General features: G+C 40.7%; 2 protein-coding genes across 8 annotated transcripts in view; one reads left to right on the top strand and one right to left on the bottom strand.

Moving 5' to 3' along the window:
* LOC144088209 (septin-9-like) overlaps nt 1-22642 on the top strand; it is a 41024-nt gene that overhangs the window by 6976 nt on the left and 11406 nt on the right. For 2 of the 5 annotated variants that reach the window (XR_013304831.1, XM_077618522.1), the window contains exon 3: nt 14577-15305. Coding sequence is in view for 4 of the 5 variants with exons in the window: in XM_077618522.1 (XP_077474648.1) it covers nt 14577-15305 (729 nt within the window). In the remaining variant the exon portion in view is untranslated. Of the gene's footprint in view, nt 1-580; nt 667-7124; nt 7410-13961; nt 14160-14576; nt 15306-22642 lie in introns of those variants that run through there. The other 3 variants (XM_077618525.1, XM_077618523.1, XM_077618524.1) reach the window with 3 other exon arrangements.
* Nucleotides 6658-22101, bottom strand: LOC144088211 (uncharacterized). 3 transcript variants are annotated; one of them, XR_013304832.1, is made up of 4 exons: nt 21995-22069; nt 10404-10589; nt 7199-7536; nt 6658-7032 (listed from the first exon to the last, which is right to left on the bottom strand). XR_013304832.1 is itself a non-coding variant. In XM_077618527.1 (2 exons), the coding sequence occupies exons 1-2, from the start codon at nt 22048-22050 to the stop codon at nt 19046-19048; spliced, it is 1536 nt and encodes a 511-aa protein (XP_077474653.1). In that variant the 5' UTR covers nt 22051-22101; the 3' UTR covers nt 18042-19045. The 3 variants fall into 3 exon arrangements, 2 of the variants coding, with proteins under 2 accessions (XP_077474653.1, XP_077474654.1); XM_077618527.1 differs by lacking the exons at nt 6658-7032; nt 7199-7536; nt 10404-10589 and adding an exon at nt 18042-20525 and having other exon boundaries at nt 21995-22101; XM_077618528.1 differs by lacking the exons at nt 6658-7032; nt 7199-7536; nt 10404-10589; nt 21995-22069 and adding exons at nt 18042-20525; nt 20808-21140.

The raw sequence follows: 22642 nt of genomic DNA, 5'->3' as shown, positions 1-22642 counted from the left end.
TAAATTTTTATTAATTGGGCCTAAATGAAGCTTTATTATTGTTACCTGCCATTGAGATCCTTCAAGATGGAGCCAAGGAACAACTTTTCTATTAAAACGGGATTTTGTTACTGCAACAACAGCGTCTTTTTCAACAAAAAAAATCTGTAACTGTAATGGCAGCTGTTAATTTGGGAATTCCAGGAAGATGACACAAAGCTATCCCAATAAATGACATCAGTCCGCCAACACAGTGGGAAGGATGCGCCAAGGGGTCAAAGGTCATGTGTATATTCATTACCTAAGAGACCAGCGTGCTCACTTTCACGTTGTTTACACACCGAAATAAACGTGCGCCGCTCATCGAAAGGAAGCGTGGCTTGACGGAAAGCTTAAAAAACAGCCCATCACATGCTTACGGCGGAAACAATGGCGCTTCAGTCCACGCAGAGGAAGCAACATATGACCTGCACATGGGCCGTGTCGTCACACTGAAGGAATCAAAGTGGGGAGCGAAAGGAGAAGTGGGGGTGAGGGAGAGAAGCCAGAGAGGGAGGGAAGTCCAAAAAAAGACAGGGAGGGAACGAGAGAGAGCGAGAGAGCGAGAGAGAAAGTGGAGTCAAACGGCAGACGCTACATGTGGCTCTGGAGGGAGCGATTTGGTTATGGAGGGGGACAAATTCTCAGGTAGGCCACATGTTTCTTCACTCTAGTTATACACTCTACGGGCTCTTCAACGAGAGCCGTCGAGCCCCTCTTTGTGCTTTTCTACTTGACTCTCCGCATTTTCCATGCTCTCATTTTGTCCTCTGCTCTTGGGGGACACCCGCAGAAGACGGAGGAACATCCCCCCCCAAACCGTTCCTCGGGTTCTTCTCGTGCCTCCCGTCGTCAAAGTTTGAATAGGACCACTCTCGTCCCCCTTGTGGGACGTTGGCTCTCGCGGCCGACAGGATGTAGAAAGTCTGAGTCAGCCCGCGTTGAAGCGAAGAAGAAGCGCAGGCGCGCATGGACGCGGAGGGTGTTGGTCATGTGTTAGTTAGTGGTCAAGGGAGATGTGAAATCAATGAGTCCAAGTGGGAATTGTTCAAGTGTCTTTTGCAGCATCGGGCGGTTGTTTTGTACACTCAGGGTCATATCATTAGGTACACCCGTGCCAAGTTTATGGCAGCTAATTAGTTGTGGGAAGTTTTTTTAATAGTAGTAGTGGTAATAATGATAATATTTGTCAATTATGGACCATTTATAAGATTGGCTGCATTTCATGGCACCAAACGGGGAGTGGGTGTCATTGCTGCCAGACCTCTCAGTCAAATGGATTGGACAGATATTGCGGCGAATGGCATTGAAACAGCTAATTTAAATCAATTGGACATCTGTCATTATCAAACAATTTGATTATATTCATAATAACCAGAAAGACTATAAAAATATGCAAGTCATGATGAATTTAATGATTAGGGTTGTTTTTTTGACATGTTACTACAATAATAATAAAATAAACTTAAAATTCAAAATGATAAAAATGTCAAAAAGTTGGTTTTACATTCTAAATCGGTCAAATTCCATAAAAATAAGTATAGCAACAATACCAAATAAGTAGTCTGTTATTAATAATGTGATTTAAGTAGGGAAACATCAACATTAATAATAATAGAAAACAAGTTGAAAATTATTATGATAAACAGTAAGTTCAATGTACTAATTCCCATTCATATTAGTGATATAATTATGTATATCATTGAAAGCATCAATGCTTGGCTTTTTAACATCTAGCATCCAAAACAAAAAGTATTTTATCTCGTTTAGAAATATTTCCCAATACACCAAAAATGACTCCTGTTGCTATTAAACAGTTTAACAATGTTACAAACAGCAACCATCTTTAATATTTTTAATGTTCCCTTTGTGTATGAATATAAAGGCCTCTGTATCTTTAGCTGTTTACATCACCATCTTGGCGTCTGGCTTGAATATATTATTTAAAGCCGCAGTCATTTACGCTGTCACTTTATAATGGAGGAAAAATGGAAAGGATTTGAAGAGCCAGACTTGCCAAAGATGAAAAAAAAACAGGAGGAAAGAAGATTTATTTCACCACACGGGCAGAAATGTGACCCCAAATGACTGCTCGCGTTGCTCCAAGTTGGACTTAAAGCCGATAATATGTCAGCCTCGTATCCACATCTTTCCATTCCATCAAGCCGGACAAATCCTCACACTTGGCTCGTATTATTTCAGCGTATCCTGCGGCGTGTAATCAGTTCACGTGTCTTCCCGCTAATCTGCGCCCGTCATGGAAGTGACGCCGATGGGCAAAGCCTGCTTTGTTTGCACACCAGTCGACGGCTGAATGGAGGCTAAAAGGCCATCGGCCAATGAGTGGCCATTCTTTGCAGTCGCTGCGAGGTCAGCTGATGACCGTCAGCACACAGTGAGACATTCACTGACGGTTAAATGCGGGGTGAAATGTCGCTCGTCTGACGGGGGTTTGACGTTGGGGGAAAAGATGCAACTCATGTCTGGCTATTTGAAGGGGAAAAACGAAAAATGGCTGTCATTGGCTGCTATAGAAAGTCATGGACGACTCATTTATTTGGATCTTGTCATTCCTGGTTCAACATTTTCAACTTGAACTTTGGGAATTTGCTGTGATTAATGGCTGTGTGAATACATTTTCAAATGGCCATAAAAAAATTATGATGTAACGTGTATTTATTAGCATCTTTTCGGGTCGTTTTGTGGCTTCTCTATAACAGATACCAGATATAATGTTCTCTTGTGTGTTTGTTTGTTTTTTATTTGATTTGATATCCGTCTCAATTACAACGTCAGCCATAAATTAGCATCCCACCAAGTAATTGAACTCTCTTCCTTTCCATAGCTCTGGGATGTGTGTTTTGGTGATCGCCATGGCAACTGGCTGAGTAGAACAATATGTGAGCGCAGCAAAGCTAACAAATTGCAGCACTTTGTCAACCAAAATCCATGAAGTTATTCCACAATAAAGACGTGGAGGTGGGAAAAAGGAAGAAAATGACTATCAATATCATTTCCATAGAGGCTTAATTCCAAAATTAAGGCATACATTTAAGATATGTTGCCAACAGCTGCTGTGCTTGAGTCAGTCACACAAAGTTTGCGTGGATGCTGCTATTCCACTTCCATTAAAAAGAAAAAAAAATGAAAACAGCTGCTGTCACTACAGCTGTGCATGTACTCATGCGGTGGCGGTGCACAATGCGGGACAGTCGGCATTTGTCATCGCAATACTTTCCATTGACATTCATCATCAGAGGTGGTAAAAGTACACATGCTCTGTAAGTAGAAGTGCAGGTTATTAGATGATGTATTTTGCTATAGCAGTAATATGATTCATCGTAGTTGTACTTTTGGAGAGTCAAAGCCACGCCGCCATCTTGGCAGTCGAACGTGCTGACTACCGAGCTAACACAGACCGGTTAAAGCAGGGGTGTCAAACTCAGTTTGGTTTGCGGGCCACATTCATGCCAACTCGATCTCCCACGGACCGGACCAGTTTATTCGTGCATCGCAGTGGAATGGATGCTTATTAATCTCTAAAACAAGGGTGTCAAACTCGGGTTTGTTCGCTGGCCGCAATAACATCAACTCGATTTTATGTGGGCCGGACCATTTTAGATATAATATTTTGATTTTTTTAAAAATTGGATTATCAGAACTGGATCAAAAGCCCTACATATTCCGTTTTTTAATAGATATAAAATTGTTTATTTGAACTTTTTTTTTCTTAGTAAGGGAAAACATCTAATAATCATTTGTTTTTCATTTGGAAATGGAAACAATTTTTTTAAATTATATTCAATATTAAAGTGGAAAACCGAAAATATGTTTTTACTTTTATGAGTCATACTATGGTTATCGCAGCAATAGGTGGAAGTAGTAGTTGTTGAAATAGTAGTAGTAGTGGTAAAAGTATGTAATGGTGTGTTAATGTCATGTTTTCCTTTGCGTCCCTCCCATGGGGGCCATTTATCTTTCCTCTCCCGTCTTCCTCCTCCTTATTAACGCTTTGTGAAAGCTAGCCAGGTAGTGCAGGGCCTTTATTATGTGTGTTACCATGAAAACAGAGTATACTCAATCCCATGTGTCCAAAGCGAAACTCATACTGCTGACTTGTGCGTATGCTGGTGTTGGATTCATTTCATTGCCATCTGTTTGATACTGTAGCATTCATTCTTGGAAGGAAAGGCTTTGCTTGCTGGGCTCTATTTGCGTGTGCATGGCCATTTCTGCAATCGCAAGCCGTTGTCGCCCCGGCGCTAATATCGCAACAGCTGTTCTCAGGCTGGTATTCTTTCCATATATTTATCCTGGTCTCTTTCTTAAAGTGTCGCTGGTGGTCCGGAAGTACTACATTCAGATGTCGCTTTCGTCATTTGGAGCGTCACTGTGCAATTTAACACTAACAGCTGTACATTGGAATATTCTATAGGACGAAATTGTTAGCCTATTATATATAGAGTTTATTAAATTTGCTTTTGTTGACAGCAACGGACGTCAAATCCAAAGGCAAAATGCTGAGGTTTAAGGTACCTGTGTCAAAGTGGCGGCCCGGGGGCCAAATCTGGCCCGCCGCATCATTTTGTGTGGCCCGGGAAAGTAAATTCTGAGTGCCGACTTTCTGTTTTAGGATTAAATTAAAATGAAGAGTATAGATGTATATTAAATTTCCTGATTTCCCCCTTTTAAATCAAGAATTGTAATTTTTTAATCCATTTTTTTCTGTGTTTTAGTTCAAAAATCATTTCGTCAAATCTAAAAAAATATATAAAAAAGCTAAAATAAACATTGTTTTAGATCTATAAAAAACTGAATATTCAGGGCTTTTATTCCAGTTATTTTAATCCGTTTATTAAAAAAAATATCTAAATATTATATCTAAAATGGTCTGGCCCACATGACATCGAGTTGACGTTAACACGGCCCGCGAACCAACCCGAGTCTGAAACCCTTGGTTTAAGGGAAGAAAACAGTCTAAGGACTTTGTTAAATGGTGTTTACCTTTGAAAAAGATCTTAAATATTTGAATATAAACAGAACTTTAAGATTAAATGTGAAGCTTTTACAATAAATTGAATCTAACGGCACTGTAGTGGATTAAAATGGACCCTGACAAGGATAAGTGATGTAAATGAATGAAGGAAACTTTAATTCAGTGAGGCTTTTGAAAATTATGAATGGCTTCTTTCTATCGGAGCGGAAAAGGGCCTGGTGTTCCAATGTGACAGTTGTCGCAGTCGATTGGATTAGCACCGTTTGGGCTTGCAAGAACAGGCAGTGGAAGGAAGTGGACTTGTCATCAACTCGCAAGTGTGTGTGATTTAAAAATTGCGAATGTGTGTTTTGTCCCGAATGTGTCAGTGTATCTGGACGTGCATCTGCTGGGGGCCACATGCGTTGTCACTGAGTTTCGGAGTGGGTGTGCTCGCTCAGTATATGCCAGGAATTGCTCTGCTGGGACGAGGGTGTGTCCCACACTGGGATTCTTCACATGGCCCCATTTTTTAATAACGCTGGGGATCACTTTACAGTAGTTGTGGGGATGGTGCTGACCTCTGCTGGAGTAATGTAAGTCAACTTGCAAAGTATTAATGTGTTTCAGGTCAACAAGTTCCACAGGATTGCTTATATTGTGGGAATACAGAAGCTGTTTTAGTTGTGGTCACTCCCAACTTCTCAATCAATTCAGGCCAAAGAATTTATTCCTGGCCTACTGAATATCCCTTTGGAGAAATATTAGCGTTCATAACCTCTGTATTTAAGCTTAATAAATGTCTTTAAATCAAGCCAGACGACACATTGCTCTTCCAATGTAAGCATTATGTTGGCAGTGAGGTCGAGGATCATGAAATGCATTAATTCCAGACATAAAACCGTTGCTTTTGGAAAGCTAAAAGGTTGGTGGGAAGTTTTTTTATTTTTGAAAACCAAGCCTCAAATGCAGTCGCTATAGTGGTATATTTCCAACAACAGTAAAATGTTGAGCAACAGGCTAATAAATAGGTTTGTTACATCAATTTAGAGATATCATATAACTGTAGCCTAAACCAAACACATGATCTGACTCCAACTCAATCGCAAATCTATTAAAGCACGTGTCAAAGTGGCAGCCCGGGGGCCAAATCTGGCCCGCCGCATCATTTTGTGTGGCCCGAGAAAGCAAATCATGAGTGCCGACTTTCTGTTTTAGGATCAAATTAAAATGAAGAGTATAGATGTATATTAAATTTCCTGATTTCCCCCCTTTTAAATCAATAATTGTAATTTTTAATCCATTTTTTTCAGTTTTTAGTTCAAAAATCATTTTGTAAAATCTAAAAATATATTTAAAAAAGCTAAAATAAACATACTTTTAGATCTATAAAAAAAACTGAATATTCTGGGCCTTTAATGCAGTTCTTTTAATCCATTTATGGAAAAAAATCTAAATATTATATCTAAAATGGTCCAGCCCACATGAAATCGAGTTGACGTTAAAGCAATCTGAGTCTGACACCCTTGTGTAACCGGACTGTGTTAGCTCGGTAGTCAGCGCGTTCGACTGCCAAGATGGCGGCGTGGCTTTGACTCTACAAAAGTACAACTTTGATTAATCATATTACTGCTATAACAAAATACATCATCTAATAAGCTGCACTTCTACTCAACCAACCCGAGTCTGACACCCCTGCATTAAAGTCTTCATCTTCAGTATCGCTTCATTCCAACTACATCAACTCTGGAAGTAGTTCTACTTCAAGTACACGTATCAAAATGGATTAGACGACTATCACCGTCAACGAATTATCGTTGCCATCAACGGTACATGAAAATAGCACCCGATTGCGGAAGAACATTTCCAAGAACGAAAGAAGATGTGATTGGTCGACACCACGTTTGCTGAAAATGACCTTTGGTCACCTCAAGTATTAGAAGCTGATGTCATTGATGAAGATCTCCCGATCAATATCTGCTCCATCAATGGACAAGAGTAGCTTTTAGTCATGTGACTGAGGCCACAGGAAGCAGGCCCTGGAAGTGGGAGGGAAGCATGGATGTACGTGAGGAGGGGGAGGGAAACCAGTACGAGAGAGAGAGAGCGAGAGAGAGGGAGAGGAAGTAGAAGGGAGGCTGAAAAAATTGTCCAAAAAAAAAGTGGACAGAGTGAGAGCAGAGAAACTTTAACTTCTTTTCTTACCCTCCCTCCTCGCGTTGTTTCTCCCCCGTGCCGGACTCCTAATTTGGGATTTGTTTAAAATCTGGACTGCTCCTCTGGACGACGTTTCCTTGCTGGTTGGAAGGAAAACCCGTCACATGATAAACACACTCGTCCCCTCCTGGCAAAAAAAATAAAATGTCTGATTCCACAGTCAACGCTCATTTGGAGGGGATCATATCAGACTTTGAAGGTTAGTTGCGTCGTTTTTGTCTCTCGACGGCTTTTCTTGCTCTTGTCAGTAACTACGTAGTAACCCTCTGTTATGAGGACAGCAGTCTTAGATGTTTTCCACATGTCTGATTGGGACTGGACGCCATCTGGGAAGAAAAACAAAAAAAACCGAGAGGTCTTTCTTGACATCTGTGGTTGTGGTTGAAGGGAAAATGCAGGCTAAAAGTGTTCTTAAGTCTTGTTTGTTAATGCTGTTAAAGCCAGAAAAGGGTGAAATCAGCCTTTCTTCTTGGGAAGATGACTCACAACCCCAAAAAAGAGACGAGTACATGGAAAAGTAGTGTATTATTTTATTATTGTAACCATAATACTTGATTACTAATGTGTGGAAATGGCATTTTGACCTTGTGAAGGGTTAGAAACTCTTCAACTATGTAGACTATTGTGGGTTAATGCGTCACTTGGCTTTGACTTGAGTCACTGATAATGTAGTGGTACACTTAACTTGGGGACAGGGAACGTATAGCTTAGGTGAGGCAAGCTCAGGTCAAGTTGCAAATATTGGCAACACACGTTCTGTTTTTGTTCGTTCATTTAGATCAAGGGTGTCAGATTCGGGTTGGTTCGCGGGCCGCTTTAACGTCAACTTGATTTCACGTGGGCCGGACCATTTTAGATATAATATCTAGATATTTTTTTTAATAAATGGATTAAAAGAACTGGATTAAAAGCCCTGTATATTCAGTTTTTTATAGATCTAAAACAATGTTTATTTGAGCTTTTTTAAAATATATTTTACAAAATGATTTTTGAACTAAAAACTCAGAAAAAAAATTGATTGAAAAATGACAATTATTAATTTAAAAGGGGGAAAATCAGGAAATTTAATATACATCTATACTCTTCATTTTAATTTGATCCTAAAACAGAAAGTCGGCACTCATCATTTACTTTCCCGGGCCACACAAAATGATGCGGTGGGCCAAATTTGGCCCCCGGGCCGCCACTTTGACACGTGCTCTAGATACATACTGTACGCAAAGTTTGGTTGATTTTTATGTCATGATAGAGGCCTTTTCACTACTGTACTAATAAGGAAATGCAGTGTGTGTATATGTAGCTGTAGTTTTGTTTTGATTTTTGGTTGCTTGTGAGGGTCTGAGCGGTGATAGGAGGCAACATAACTTGTCACCAGTCATTTAAATTCAATAGTTGTTGACATGTAGCAGTTTGGATTCGTGCTTATTTATTTATTTTTGTTCTCTTTTGTCTTTGAAGTCAGATCTCAGATGTTGTCAAGTTGTTTGAGAGCAGCATTTGTTCAGGTGGAGTCCATTGTTTGTAGCGTTTGATTTCCTGTCAGGAGACTGAATGGAAATGCAAAATGCAAACCCTTGAAACTTGCACCATTGGAAATGAGGAAGACTTGCAATCTTTCAACACTTTTAGGTTTCTTTTGGATGCGAGTCATGATAAATGTATTACTAGAATATGCGTCACTGGATTAAAAAAAACCCCGACAGTTTTCCTTCTTTACTTTGGATACATCATAGTGTAGGGAACACCTGGCCTGCAGCCACTCCCTTGTCATGGCTCCTCATCCTTTTCATCACTCAGCCCCTCACCCACACACTCACCCTTCCTCCACTTTTCATCCTTTCATTCTTTCTCATCAGCTTGTCCATCCTCAGGCCCTTTCACCCTCTTGTTGTCCATTCTGGCGGGTGAAGCAACACGTGGACTTGCACCATAGCATCGTACCATAGCATCGGTGACACCGCCGGCCAATCTTTCTCCTCTCTTTTATGGCAAGGCAGCCATTAAGAAACGCATCCGCACTTGTCCAGGGCTGCATTTCTGTCAACGGCAGTTTTCTGGCGGTATGCACATCGACTCTCCCGTTGGCTCGTTAGGCCTTTAAATAAACGGCCTTCTGGTAAAAACAACGAGGGGGCGATTGGGGGGAGGCGTGTCCGCCATGTGGTTTGAAATCATGCTTTTAGTCCCGTGTGTAACACATAATGGGCCACTATTCTCGTCAGTGAAGTGTGTACTTCCCCTGGATGGGTTTGTGCGTGTTGATGCATTCATGTCACTCGTGTCAGACTACTACCACAACAGCTCCATCTAGTGGAGGTATAACGCAAACCCCTACTACTACTATTACTACTACATCCTCATCTAGTGAATCTATAACACAACCCACTTCTACCACTTCTTCTACTAGTACAGCTCCATCAAGTGGATGTGTAATAGTATAATCCACCACTACTACTACTCTTACTACTACTACTACTACTACAACTACTAGTACTACTACCACCACCACTAGTACTACCGCTACCATTACCACTACTACCACTACTACTAACACCTCCACTACCACCACTACTACTACTACCATTACTACTACCACCACCACTACCACCACCACGACCACCACCACCACTACTACCACCACCACTACTACCACCACTACCACTACTATCACCACCACTACCACTTCTACTACCACTACCACCACCACTACTACCACTACTACTACCACTTCTACTACCACTACTGCCACCACTACTACCACTACAACTACCACCACCACTACCACTACTACTACCACTACTACTACCACTACTACCACTTCTACCACCACCACCACCACCACCACCACTACTACCACCACTACTACCACCACTACTACCACTACCACTACCACCACTACTACTACCACCACCACTACCACTACTACTACCACTTCAGTTACCACTGCTACTACTACTACTACCACCACCACTACCACCACCACTACCACCACCACCACCACCACCACCACCACCACCACTACCACTACTACAACAACGATTTTTGGCTTTATAGCAACAAAAAAATAAATAAATAGATGCCAAGCTGCTCGGCCTTCCGTTTAGCCGATACACTTAACATTATCTTGTTCCTGTTGTTCTTAAAGGATGGGTTCATTTTAAAAACAGGATCTTTGCACGCAGTGTAAACACACCTCTGATAAACTATCAAGCAGACATCTGGCTTGTATTGATTTCTTTAGTCATGCAGCTGCCACTTATCTCCTCTCTCTCAGTTGACCCCTTTCCTCCTTGCGTTTTCCTTCGGACCGCCAGGGAGACTCGCTGGCTCGGGGAGAGGAAATTCCACTGGAGCTGGATTTCTGTCGTGGCTGACCAGGCTATAACACAAATGCTCAGTGTCAGAGGAGAGTCATCATCTGCACAATTGGGTTACTAATAACCACTGGAAAACACCCTTAACTTGCGCACTTGACGCCCTCTTTCACTTCTTTTTGCTTTCGACTAGATACAGTAAAAGTAAATTAAACGCATAACAAAAATAGATATGAAATTTAAAAAAAAACTAAATATTTTTTGTACTTACAAAGGCTTGTGATGCAAAAATAAAGGCTGGCTAGCAGTTTGACAATCTCAAACACTTATACTTCTTCATTTTTTACAAAATGAAGAAGTATAATCGTTTGTTATTAATGCTAAGCAGAAGTATTGGCATAAATTCAACTTGGCAACGGAGACAAAATAAACATAAATATGTCATCAAACTTCCATGTACAAAATAGAAGTGCAAACTGAACGTGAAATGTTACATGGTGCAGCCATGAGGGAAGTCTGTTTATTACCGTTTCCTTGTTTTGGAATTATTATCGTGAAAAAAAACCGTACATGAGTTCAACAAAGATAAGCGTGTTGAAGTACGATTTGGTGAGGCATAGATGGAAATATTTGCAGTGGATCCATCAGAAGTATGCCGTCAACTATTGATCTATAACAGCGTCTGTGGCGAAACCGCCAGGGAGGAAAAGGAGGTATGTTTCCGTAAGCGATGCCGTTGACAGCCTTCATCTGCTCTCTCCATTCTTATCCGTGTTATCACGTTACATTACACTTGCCAGCTAAACACGCGTTTCCTGTCCAGGACGCCTATTCTATGGATGTTTTTTTTCTTCTTTTCATCCAGGGATAGCCTTCATTGAAAATGTCATTAAATGGGATGTCTTTTTAATTGACCCATTCAATGCCATTAACGGTGATAGACATCTAAGTAAATGACTAATTTGAGTGGATCTAAATGCTTGATTTTGAACATATGAACAATGCCCTATGACGAATACTCATCAAAATCTACTGACATCATCATTTCTCCTCATTAATATATTCACTCATTCATTTTCTGAACCGCTTATCTTCACAAAGGTTGCGGGGGGTGCTGGGGCCTATCCCAGCAGACTTAGTCAGGGGAGACTATGAATCTGTGGGCAGCCAATCGCAGGGCACGATGAGACAGACAACCATTCACGCTCGCACCTATCCTGCATGTTTGTGGAATGTGGGAGCAAACCGGAGTACCCGGAGAAAACCCGCACAAGCTATTTTAGGCCAGGGGATGGGAACCTTTTTAACAGAGACAACCATGAATAATTAATATTTTAAAAGGGCCATACTCTGAATTTAAAAGTAAAAATACATGAAAATGTGTGCAATTTTTTTGTCATTTCACCACTTTTAAAACACAAAAAGTCTCTGGATTCTTTTGACAACATTGTTACGCTATTGCTAATCAATGAGTATGGATAAATATGCATGCAGAAAATCTAATGACAAAATAAAACAATGGTTAAAGCGGCCCTAGTTGTAATGTTAACGCATATTTTCCCTCACAGATTAGAGCAGAGCCACATATGGCTCTCGAGCCTTTGGTTCCCTGCCTTTGGTTCCCTACCCCTGCTTTAGGCGAATATTGCCTTGTGTTTATAATGAACATTTTGACATGGCTGCGCCTGTTTCCAATAAGAGCGTAACAAACTCCGAATGTGCGAGACAAAAAACAAGAACTTAACAAAGCCAGCGTGAACCGTTAAACGACACGACTTGACGAACAAAGAACGGTTTGTCGTCGCGGATGGATTAAATAATATGAGAAGACGGCCTGGCAACAACTTGTCTTTTTTCTCCGGTATCCAATTTCCAAAAGCCACTTGAGGACTGAAAGTTACCGAATGACCTCAGGCCCTGACATGCATATCGACGGATAGGCAGTGCGGGAATAAAGTAAGATTTGGATCAAGAAGAAAATAAAGTGAGTGAACAATTGTGCCTTTAATGAGGGTATACAGTAGAACATCTCCAAAGTGGGAAGCAAGGTTTTGAATCCCCATTTTCCCAGTTGCGAAATACATCACACAATCTCAGTACACACCTAATGCAGTCTCGTCACATATTGTCAATTTTTTGGAGTGATTACATGATTAACGTGCATTATTTCTGTAATCTGGTAATCCTTCGTGTGAATAAGTACCAGTACCAAAGAGGTAGTTTTCAGTTTCTTAAAAGATTAGCCACTCCGGTTCACATATTTGCTTGATAAAGCATGTAATTTGGGGAGTTTTGATTGACGACTCAAGTGAAAGTATTTTCTGAGACTCTATATTTAGCATTTTACCAAGGAAAGTTGGGATTTTGATTCACACATTGCATGGAGAGAGTATTGCGAGCCAGCTGCTTCTCTGCTGACTCACTCGCTCACTACCATTGGCCACAGAAAGACCGTGAAAAACAGCAAGTATTCCAGGAAGGGCCTTTTCTCCCATATTGGTGCCGGGGCCTAAAAGTGGGCCAGATGCCTGTGTAGAATGGCTATTTATTTAGGACAGAGACTGATTGCTGTGATCCAGGTGTCACTCTCGCAAATGGTGGCCAAGGAGAGAATGTTCTTGACACAATAAGGGGTTTTGCTTTTGAACCTTTTGCAGAAAATTGCCATTTCTTCATTTCACAGTTGGTTTGTTATTCTGACTTCAGCAGTTTTCAGTGGGGTTCAAATGCAATGCTTCATGCCAACGCATTCATCATTTCAAAAATTCCTAATGAAACAAGTGCACGCAGCTGAAAAAATTGAGAAAAAATTGTTGACTACCTATTATTTCCACTAATTTAGCTATAGTTCTTCAGTAGTAGCATGAAGACCTTGAATATTTTTTTCTATCATGCAGTTGCTCTATTGCTATGCCCTAATTGTTCCATCATCAGAAAAATTATTAAAAATGACACGGTGAGGATTTCAAAATAGTGTGCCCGAGTTGTTTTATACATGTCCAAGTAATGGATGAGTTAAAGAGCATTCTAGTAGATAGATGATTCACTCAAGTACCAATAGAATTCCAGCCCAATCCCATTTTATTTAAAAAAAATACATCCTGCAAGTTAGATAATAATCACTTGACTTGCTCTTAAACTATCATGAAAACAAACACACATACGTGACCCCCACCTGGAACTGAATCCCTACTGTAACTAAACTGTAGATTTAATCTACTGGAGAATGTAAAAAATACAACAAACAGCTCATTATTATTCTGTTGATTTCAATCCCACTGAAAATTGTCTAAACCAAATACATTTTTCCAATCTAAGGGGCTTAAAACATCCACTCATAATTACACCTATTGCCAATCTGCTCTATAATAACCAAAACAAAACATTTTTTTCTAAACCCTAAAGACTGGACAGATGCCCTCGCGGTGACGTCTGCGCATGCGCTAACTAGGAACCAGGTGTTCATCCACGTCAAATCTCCGTGTTCAAGTCTTCCTCTTCTATTTATGCACGTGGATCTTAAATTCGATGTTTGAACTGACTGATTGACGCTCCTCCGTATCCGTTCTTTGTTATTTTTTCGATCTAATTTCAACGCACAATGTTATCGAACTACGTCAAGCGCGTCAAGACAGGTGAGTTGCGTGTGTTTAAACGCGTGCAAAAACGCTTTTGTTGCAACTGGATAATGATTTGTGTGTGCGGGTTTCAAACTTTAGGGGTAAATGTCTATTTTCCACGCAGTCTTATTATGAAGCATCTTGTGGCTGTCACAGTTTAAAGTTGCATATTTGTCTTCTTTCTCTATATGCCACTGAAGAAGCTTGTTTTTCTTTGAAAAAAAATGCCTGTTTATTCTGAAAATGACACGACAAACAGAAGGATAATGCATTCTCTCTCTGTTAGAGGGCCTTAAAGACCAATTGTCATTTATAAATCATGTTTGTTTTGTTTTTGCATACTTTTGGCAGCGTGGCTTCCGCAACAAAAGAGCCAATGTCAGTTTTTTGTTTGTTTGTGGCTAAACTAAGCAGAAATATGTTGTTTTCCAGCTCTGAAACGCTCATTTGAAGTGGAGGAGACGGATTCAACCACGCAACCGTCGCCCCTGACCCGTCGGACCAACAATCCCATTCGCTCGTCGCTCTCCTCGACTTCCAGCCAGAGGAGTTACGACCTGAGCTCGCGCAACTCCGACTACTACTCCGCCAAATCTTCCCCGTCCGACTCGTCCAATCCACGTTCCCCCAAAACCGGCATGAGGCGCATCGATATGCCCGGGGGCCGCCACCCCGACGCGGCATCTTCACGCCGCACGGAAATCTCCATCGAGGTCTCCTCCAAGCAGATCGATAACTCGCCCAGCGCCGGGATCACCCGCTTCGGCCTCAAGCGACCCGAGGTGAGCCTGGGAAGTCGGATGACCCCGCCCGACGGCTCGGCCAATCCCAGGAGGGCAGAACTTGGCACGGGACGGCCGAGCGAGGCGCCCGCGCCTCCCAAGAGGATGGACGCCCAGCTATCTTCCGCGCCGGTCTCTCGAATCCCCGAGCCGCCTCAGAGAAGGGCCGACCTCCCGTCCGCCGAAGTGGCCCGCAGGCCGGAGATTCCGAGCTTCAGACAAGCGGACGCTTTGGCGCCGGGCGTGGCGGCGGAGAACAACAACAACAACCACCTGCCGCCTCCCGTACCCAGTGCGCCTCTGCCCTGCCTGGCCGACAGCAGGTTGGAGTGGGAGTCGCCCACCGTCGCCGAGACCCCCACGGCTCGATCCACAGAACGTGAGTAACTAAAAATCACTTGTATGATGTTTTCCTATAGATCAAGGGTGTCATGTGGGCCGGACCATTTTAGATATAATATTTAGATTTTTTTTTTTTTTTATAAATAGATTAAATGAACTGGATCAAAAGTCCTGAATATTCCGTTTTTTATAGACCTAAAAAAATATTTTCCATATTAATATTCCATATGTATTTTTAGATTTTACAAAATGATTTTTGAACTAAAAACTGAAAAAAATGATTAAAAAATTACAATTATTGATTTCAAAAGGGGGAAAATAAGGAAATATAATATACAGCTATATCTATCACTTTAATTTGATCCTAAAACAGAAAGTCGGCACTCATGATTTACTTTGTCGGGCCACACAAAATGACGCTGCGGGCCAGATTTGGCCCCCGGGCCGCCACTTTTCTATAGATGACTAGTATTTTACACGGGAGGGAATATGCTCAAATTTTGCTCAATTTAGTGCATTCAATTAATTTAGTTGATTTTACCACATTTAATGCTGTGCTCCTTGTCAAACATAATTGTATTGACTGACAAGTGCAAATATGGACACCAAATAGCCTAATTAATGTCTTAAGGACACAATAGATTGATCAGTATTGACTCTTGCTAATCATCCAGCCAATTAGATTGGTACAATTCTAATTGGCTCGATTGGAAAAGTTTAAAAGTATCCAAAAACAAGTCCAAAAGTTCACATATTTAATAATTTTGAAATGCAGTGTTCTGTGGGTGATTTGAATTGTGGGAGGATTTAGGATTTTAGCAAAGAACACATATGCTATCATCATGAAAATCAATAAATCATCGATACAATCATTGGTTAAGCAATGATCCAATTGAATTTGTCAAAATATGCAAACATTCATCAATATTGTAATTTCTTTTAGATACTGTCTTGTCAAAATGATTTTTTGCTGCATTTTTTTAGAGAAATTACAGGAACAAAAATGCAAAGGCATCAAAATGACTTAACTTTTCCTTGTTTTGTAAAATATAGTTATTATATTTAATGTGCACATAATATACAATTCAATTGATGGCAGGCACTTGAACTAAAATGAAATGGTGGTATATGTAAATATAATACTGGTATAAAAAAATATAGTACTGATTTAAGCACCTGAAATCTTGTCACCATGAAGTTTTAACACTTCTATTTAATAAAAGGAGTATTTTGTAAAATACAAAATCGAACAAAACACTTATTATATGCTGACTACAGAGAAAGAAAGAAAAAGAAAGGCTGAGAGCACAAATGTAGGTCAAGCGGCTGATGATGAGAATCACAGGTCTGCTCCCGCAACGCCAGGAAATTAAGTCAAGAAAATAAATATTCAAGCCAGGGAATTTTGCTGTTTCACAATTATTAATCCCGCCTGGATTTGAATGATGGTTTTCACTAAATAGTTCGACTTGACAACCGTAAATTTGATGCATATTTTGTTGGGAGGAGCAACTTGAAATCAAAACTAAACCCACTGCTTTGGGATTTTAGTTCAACACTATAAGTTGCCTTACTATATTTGACTTTTTATTTACTATATTTTAATTTTGCTCCTTTTGGTTTTGGAGAGCTGGAGTTTTGAAAAGTTGGAAAATCACCCTCATCCATATAATCACTGCTTTGTAGATAAATATTGCCATTTTTAGTATCATTTCATCTGCTTTTTAGCACCATCATCTGGACAAAATTTTCACTTTGATGCTACACTCCTTTCCTTTGAATAATTTATAGGTAGAGATTGCATTCTTATGAGCAGGGCTCGTATATGTATGTATTTATGAATATCAGAAAAACAAGCATATACATTTTTAGAATGCGTGCATACCCATTACATTTCCTTAAGCATTTTCCGTAAGAGATTTTACTTTCATTTCTCCCCTTTCTATCCCATACCTGTCAACCTCTGCCGATAACTGCCCTTATAAATGATTATGATTCCCCTTACAAACCCCCCCAAAACCTTACAAACACCGTACGACGAGTCGTACGGTGTTTGTAAGGTTTTGGGGGGGTTTGTAAGGGGAATCATAATCATTTATAAGGGCAGTTATCGGCAGAGGTTGACAGGTATGCTATCCTTTTACTCTATTTAAATAATTCATCCTCGTGGGCCTATTCGCAGACAGCCGTAGCTCACTCGTTGTTTTGTGGCCAGGAGGCGCTACATTCCAAATCTGGAAGCCATAAAAACATCCTTAACGCCTCCACTTTACATTGTTAAGCATTGTTCCTTTCAGTTTATTAAGCGAAGAAGACAACAGCGTATAAATAGATTTTCTTAATATGTGAAACGTGGCTATGTGGGAGAATAGAAACAGAAACTTTGACTCATCATACTTCCTGCTTGGTTGTGCATGGGAAGGGAAAGAAAACAGTTTGTCAGAGAAGGGAAAAGGAAAATAAAGTGGGAAAAGCATGTGGCTGTGTGTGATAGTAAAAGAAAGGACACACTTTTCAGTGTTTGCTGTATTTTCCTCAACAAGCAGAATGAATACATTCACTCTAAATGCTATGAAATACATCTACATTGCATGAAAAACTGACATAACATGAGCAATATTTCATCATTTCATTCATAGTCTTATCACATTTTAACCGGATCACATTCAAATGTTGAGTTTCGTTACAATATCTGATTTCGGAGGAAAACAAAAAATAGGCCCCGGCGACGAAATGTTTGATCTTTGCTGGCAAATGATAAGCAGATAAAAATAAAAAAATTCTGTTTTTGCGCAACGCCTCTAGAGGAAGTGATCTTATTTTACTGGCGATAATATCTGAGTTTGTATATTTTGGTCCTTTTGTTGTTCTCACCTTGGCTTGTGTAGTAGTTCAGATCTGGTTTGATAAGATGCTATTTTGAGCACTTTTTACAGTGCAAGAGTAGGCAAGACGTCAGTCTTTTTTTTTTTTAATGCCAGTTCTATTTTGGCCAATCAAATTGGAGTATCTGAGATTGTCGTCCCACGTACTGTTCACGTATTGGCTACACACTGTGTTATTGAAACAGAAACTTCTTGTTATGTTTCTTGGTCTCGTGATTGTTTAAATACTACAGTCATGCAAAACAAACATGTTGAAATAAGGCTTATGGAAAAATAAGATCAAAAAGCCCTAATTTTTTATCTGCTTTTGTTTGCCAGTGGCTTTCATAACTAGGTTATTACGGCAAAGTTAATGATGACTCATTGTCATATGACTTTGTGGGTGATGTACCGGCTTGCCCAGTTTACCCAAAAAAAATTAAGGCTCCATCTCTTTTGAAAAAAATCTCAACACAAGAGTTGTTATTGGTACTTTTGATTCAGTGTCGTAAGACTATCAGCAGTTGCTTTTTCAGTGGTTTCTGAAGCATGAGATGAGATATGACACTTTCACATTTCTATTCTATACAAATATTCCTAAACTCTTTCAATGCCATTGATGTTGACAGACAAAACTTTTTTTTTTTTTTTATTCTTTTCTTTTTTTTTTTACTTTTTACACCATACCAATTCACAAAATGAAAATGTGTACCACAGATGATTGTCGCAATGGAGGGCCGGCTGGCCAAACGATGTCACATTTGGTCCAACTTAAGTCAGGGGTTCATTTTTTTTGAACCCCCTTGAAAGTATGATTCATTGGTTGATCCATTTTTTTTTCTTTTGTTCAATTTTATTTTGTACAGGTGAAAAATGAGTGTTTGTTGGCGCTATAAATGTACGGAATCTGGGATCACCTCCAGCTTGTTTCAGCTAAAACAATGTCATCCCTGAGAATGAATCTCGCTTGGACTCCAGCTTCGATCTTCATACCAGATTGATACTCATAAACATCATGGAATTGGTTAGCAGTTGTGGTGACCGGTTGAAATTTCTTGGCCCACTGCCATTGCCACCATTCATATTCTCGAGTAGATTTCTGTCCATTTTTGTAAAAGGCCACCCAGGACTTGTTGAACTCTGACCTCCAGTTTGTAAACATCTTGTCCACAAATAAGCGAGCACCAACCTTACCGTCTTTGGCGAAGAGTTGTAAGGTGGCGTTGTGGCCGTATATGTTGACTTTTACTGGGTTCTCAAACTCATTCCCCCTGCATATCTCCTCAGCCACTACTGTAAAGAAACAGTACTTTACCCTTGTTTTATGGAGGCGGGCCTGCAGGCCCACGTTCAGTGGTACTGAGGTGCTGACGGTGCCATAACTGCGGTTAATGACCTTGGAAAACATTGCTTCCTGGGCATTGTTGTCCTTGTACAGCCGCACCATCAGTGGTTGGGTTAGCCGTTCTTCAGGAATATATCGCCAATGAATCCAAGCTTTTCCACTAGGCCCAGTGGTCACTTCCAGAAGAATCTCATTCTGGACATATGTCTCCCTGAAACTTCTTGGAGAAACGTGGCCATTGTCTCTTTCGTCTGGAAGGTTGATGACACAATGAGGCGGCTTAGGGCGGGGCGGTGCTTTCCTTTTCCCCGCGGGTGTGACGTTGTTGTGTTGTTTGTATTTTTCCTCCAAGATCATAAACATCAGCAGTCCCAGGCAAGCGAGCTCGCCCCATATGGTTTTGAGGTTTTGCAGTTCCCCATCGCTTATGTTGCTTCCAAAGTCCTCTCGGAGCTCCGTCAACGAGTTTTGATTTTCTTCCACCGGAAACTCTCGTAGTTGCCTCAGGAGGTGGGTGGTGATCCGGTACGTGTAGGAGGGGTCGTAACGCGTTCCCTCGTTTGAGTTTGGGTAATGCTGCGTGATGTAAACTTCGTCTACCGTCTCGCCGGCGCTCCATCCCGTGTTTTGCTCCCGCACTCGGAAGATGATCCTGTCCCGGTTTCTTCCCCGATACTCATGACGCGGTGGATTTTGGACGTAACCGGGAAGATCGTTTTGGCCCTGGTAGAGATTGCCAACAGTGTAATAGCGGTATCTGACGTTGCCAACGGGAAGTTGCGGCAGAACCCCCTCGTAGTTGCCGTAGTGATGCGACCCGTAATCTCTGAGGTTGGGGTCAAATGTCAGTCGTATGACGTCGTTGTTGTCGATGTCAACGGTGTTGGCGAACCAGTGGAGCAGAAGTATGCTGTGTTTGGGAACCGATCGGGCAAAGTCCATCTTTTTCAAATCGTTGATGGTGTTCAGACTCGTGAAACCGCCGACGAGAGTGAGGGAAAGAAACAGAGAAGCGCAGCAAAGCGCCAGCCCACCTGACAGCTTCATCCTGAAAATATGTTTTAAATGTTATTAATTGAATTGTTTGCGCTCTAAAGTCATTTAAGTTGGCTTTGATTTTTGAATTGCCCTCCGGGAAAAAGTCAAACGGTTGAAACAAGCCGTAGCAACGGAATGGAAACCTGAGCTATGCCAAACAAAGTCGTTATGTCGCGCTCTCTCACTGCAACAAAAACATCAACAATCCGAAGCCCCGTCATTAAAAATGAATTGTAACTCCAAAGAGAATGTTGCCGTAGTTGGAATGTTGATTGAAAAAGAAAAGACAAACCTTCAGAAGTTGTCTCTTCTGCGTCCCTCTCTGAGCTTTGTCGTCTGTGAGCATGTGAGCAGCTTTAAAGCTTTCAATATCCCTTTAGGAAACGAAACTTGCCATTTGGCCACATCACAGTTTACTTTCACTTTACTTTCTCAAAAACACGGAAACTAGCGTCATTTCATTTTTGTGTGTGTACATGGCACAACCATTTCTGGGTTTAGGCACCTTGGACTATGTACTCTGCCCCGAGGAAACAACACAATTACCCTGAATGATATGAACCATAAATACTTATGATGGAGCAAAAAAAACCTTGCAACACTTTTTGTAAATAGCTGTGAAATAGGATTTTACTTTCTTAGATCTAGGTTGTGGTTAGGGTGTAGATATATCTTTGTGGATAGCATAACGCTGTTTATTACTGGGAGTGGAAAAATAATCAATAGTTTCAGTGTGGTTCCTAAAACACCTCAAATGTTCTTTTTTCTGTAATGCATTTTTTTTAACTCAGTTGATAAAGTGTGGAGCTATAAGGTCGCAGTATTAGTTCAATGCTTATACCAATAATAACATTTAAAGCGTAAACGTTAAGGTTTAACATTTTAAATGTTCTTTTATTGTGGTAATTCTTCCAACAACCAGCAGAACGCAGTCTTTCCCCACTCAATTGAACTCAACATGGTTTATATACTATAGTAGCCTTGGGACTTGAAAGTCTGTACTACCCAAGGTCATGTTATTCAATTGTGGAATTTCTCAAAAACTTTGGTTTGCAGTGTTATTGTCAATGCAGCAGTTGGAACACTCTTAAAACTTTTTTTTTGCATTTGAGGAGTTAGTATGCTTCTCACCATCTAAAAAAATAATAATAATAGAACCTTTTTGGGCTGTTTTTTTAATCCTCTAAATCTCAGAAGTAAATCCGTTTTTCTTGAAACAGATGAACACACAAATAAAACCTTCCAATCACACAGACTATTATACATATCTCCAAATATCCCGCGCAGTGGCTTTCCAATCCCCTTTGGCATGGCACACTTTGTTTTTCCCTGTGGTCGCCTCCCCCATCTTTCACATGGGAAGTTGTAAAAGTATCTCATATGCTAACCCGCATCCCGCTCATTTGAATTTCATAACCACACTATGACCTTAAGGCAGTTAAATGGAACTTAAATATTAGATAGAGGAACTCAACCTACCTCATTTGTGCTCCAAAATGTCTCCACTTTTTGCGCTTTAGTGTTATTTCATCCATTCACTCCACCCTTGCCAAAGATGAGACCTATCAGCCGCCAGTGGACTGTGATGCAAAGGACGCATCATGGTGCGTGTCATTAACATGTTTTTTTTTTTCAAAAAGAGGGGGACGGACCAGGTCCCCACCCACAAGTCCCGAGGTCAGTGGTTCTTAACCTTGTCGGAGCTGCCCAACCCCACCAGAAATGTATGCTTGGGCCACATTAGTTTTTTGATTTTTTTGGGGAATGGACTCTTGCTTTTTTTAATAATGGTAGGGCTAGAATGTAGTAATGGACTTTGGTGTACTCGTGTGGCCGTATGTTTGCATTGAAGGCCGTGCTTCAAAAGTGCGTAATTACACTTCCTGTCAGGCTGCAGACAGCTGTTTCCTCTCCTCTCTAATAACACGTGCATGCAAGCGCCATAAGAACTGTAATCAGTCAAAGTAATTGTTTTGCTTGTAGATTTCATGAGTGGGAATGATCCTTTGCTTTTTTTTTTTCATTCGAGTAACTTTGGTGTATTTTTGTGTGTTTTTTTTTAGACTTGTGTTCCAGTTCCAGGCCAATTGGGGCTTTATTATGAGCGGTTGCCTTTGTCTGGATTGC

The sequence above is a fragment of the Stigmatopora argus genome, chromosome 14 (assembly GCF_051989625.1).
Source record: "Stigmatopora argus isolate UIUO_Sarg chromosome 14, RoL_Sarg_1.0, whole genome shotgun sequence".
NCBI classification, from domain to species: Eukaryota; Metazoa; Chordata; class Actinopteri; order Syngnathiformes; family Syngnathidae; genus Stigmatopora; species Stigmatopora argus.
Note: the sequence above shows the minus strand (reverse complement) of the source record. Positions and strands in the feature narration are given on the sequence as shown.

What these genes read in the sequence shown, in the direction of transcription:
- LOC144088211 (XM_077618527.1), bottom strand. Translation starts at nt 22,050, where the DNA reads ATGGATGAAATAACACTAAAGCGCAAAAAGTGGAGACATTTTGGAGCA. An exon ending in CATTTTGGAGCACAAATGAG is followed by an intron (nt 20,526 to 21,994) that starts GTAGGTTGAGTT and finishes ACATATTTTCAG; the next exon opens with GATGAAGCTGTCAGGTGGGC.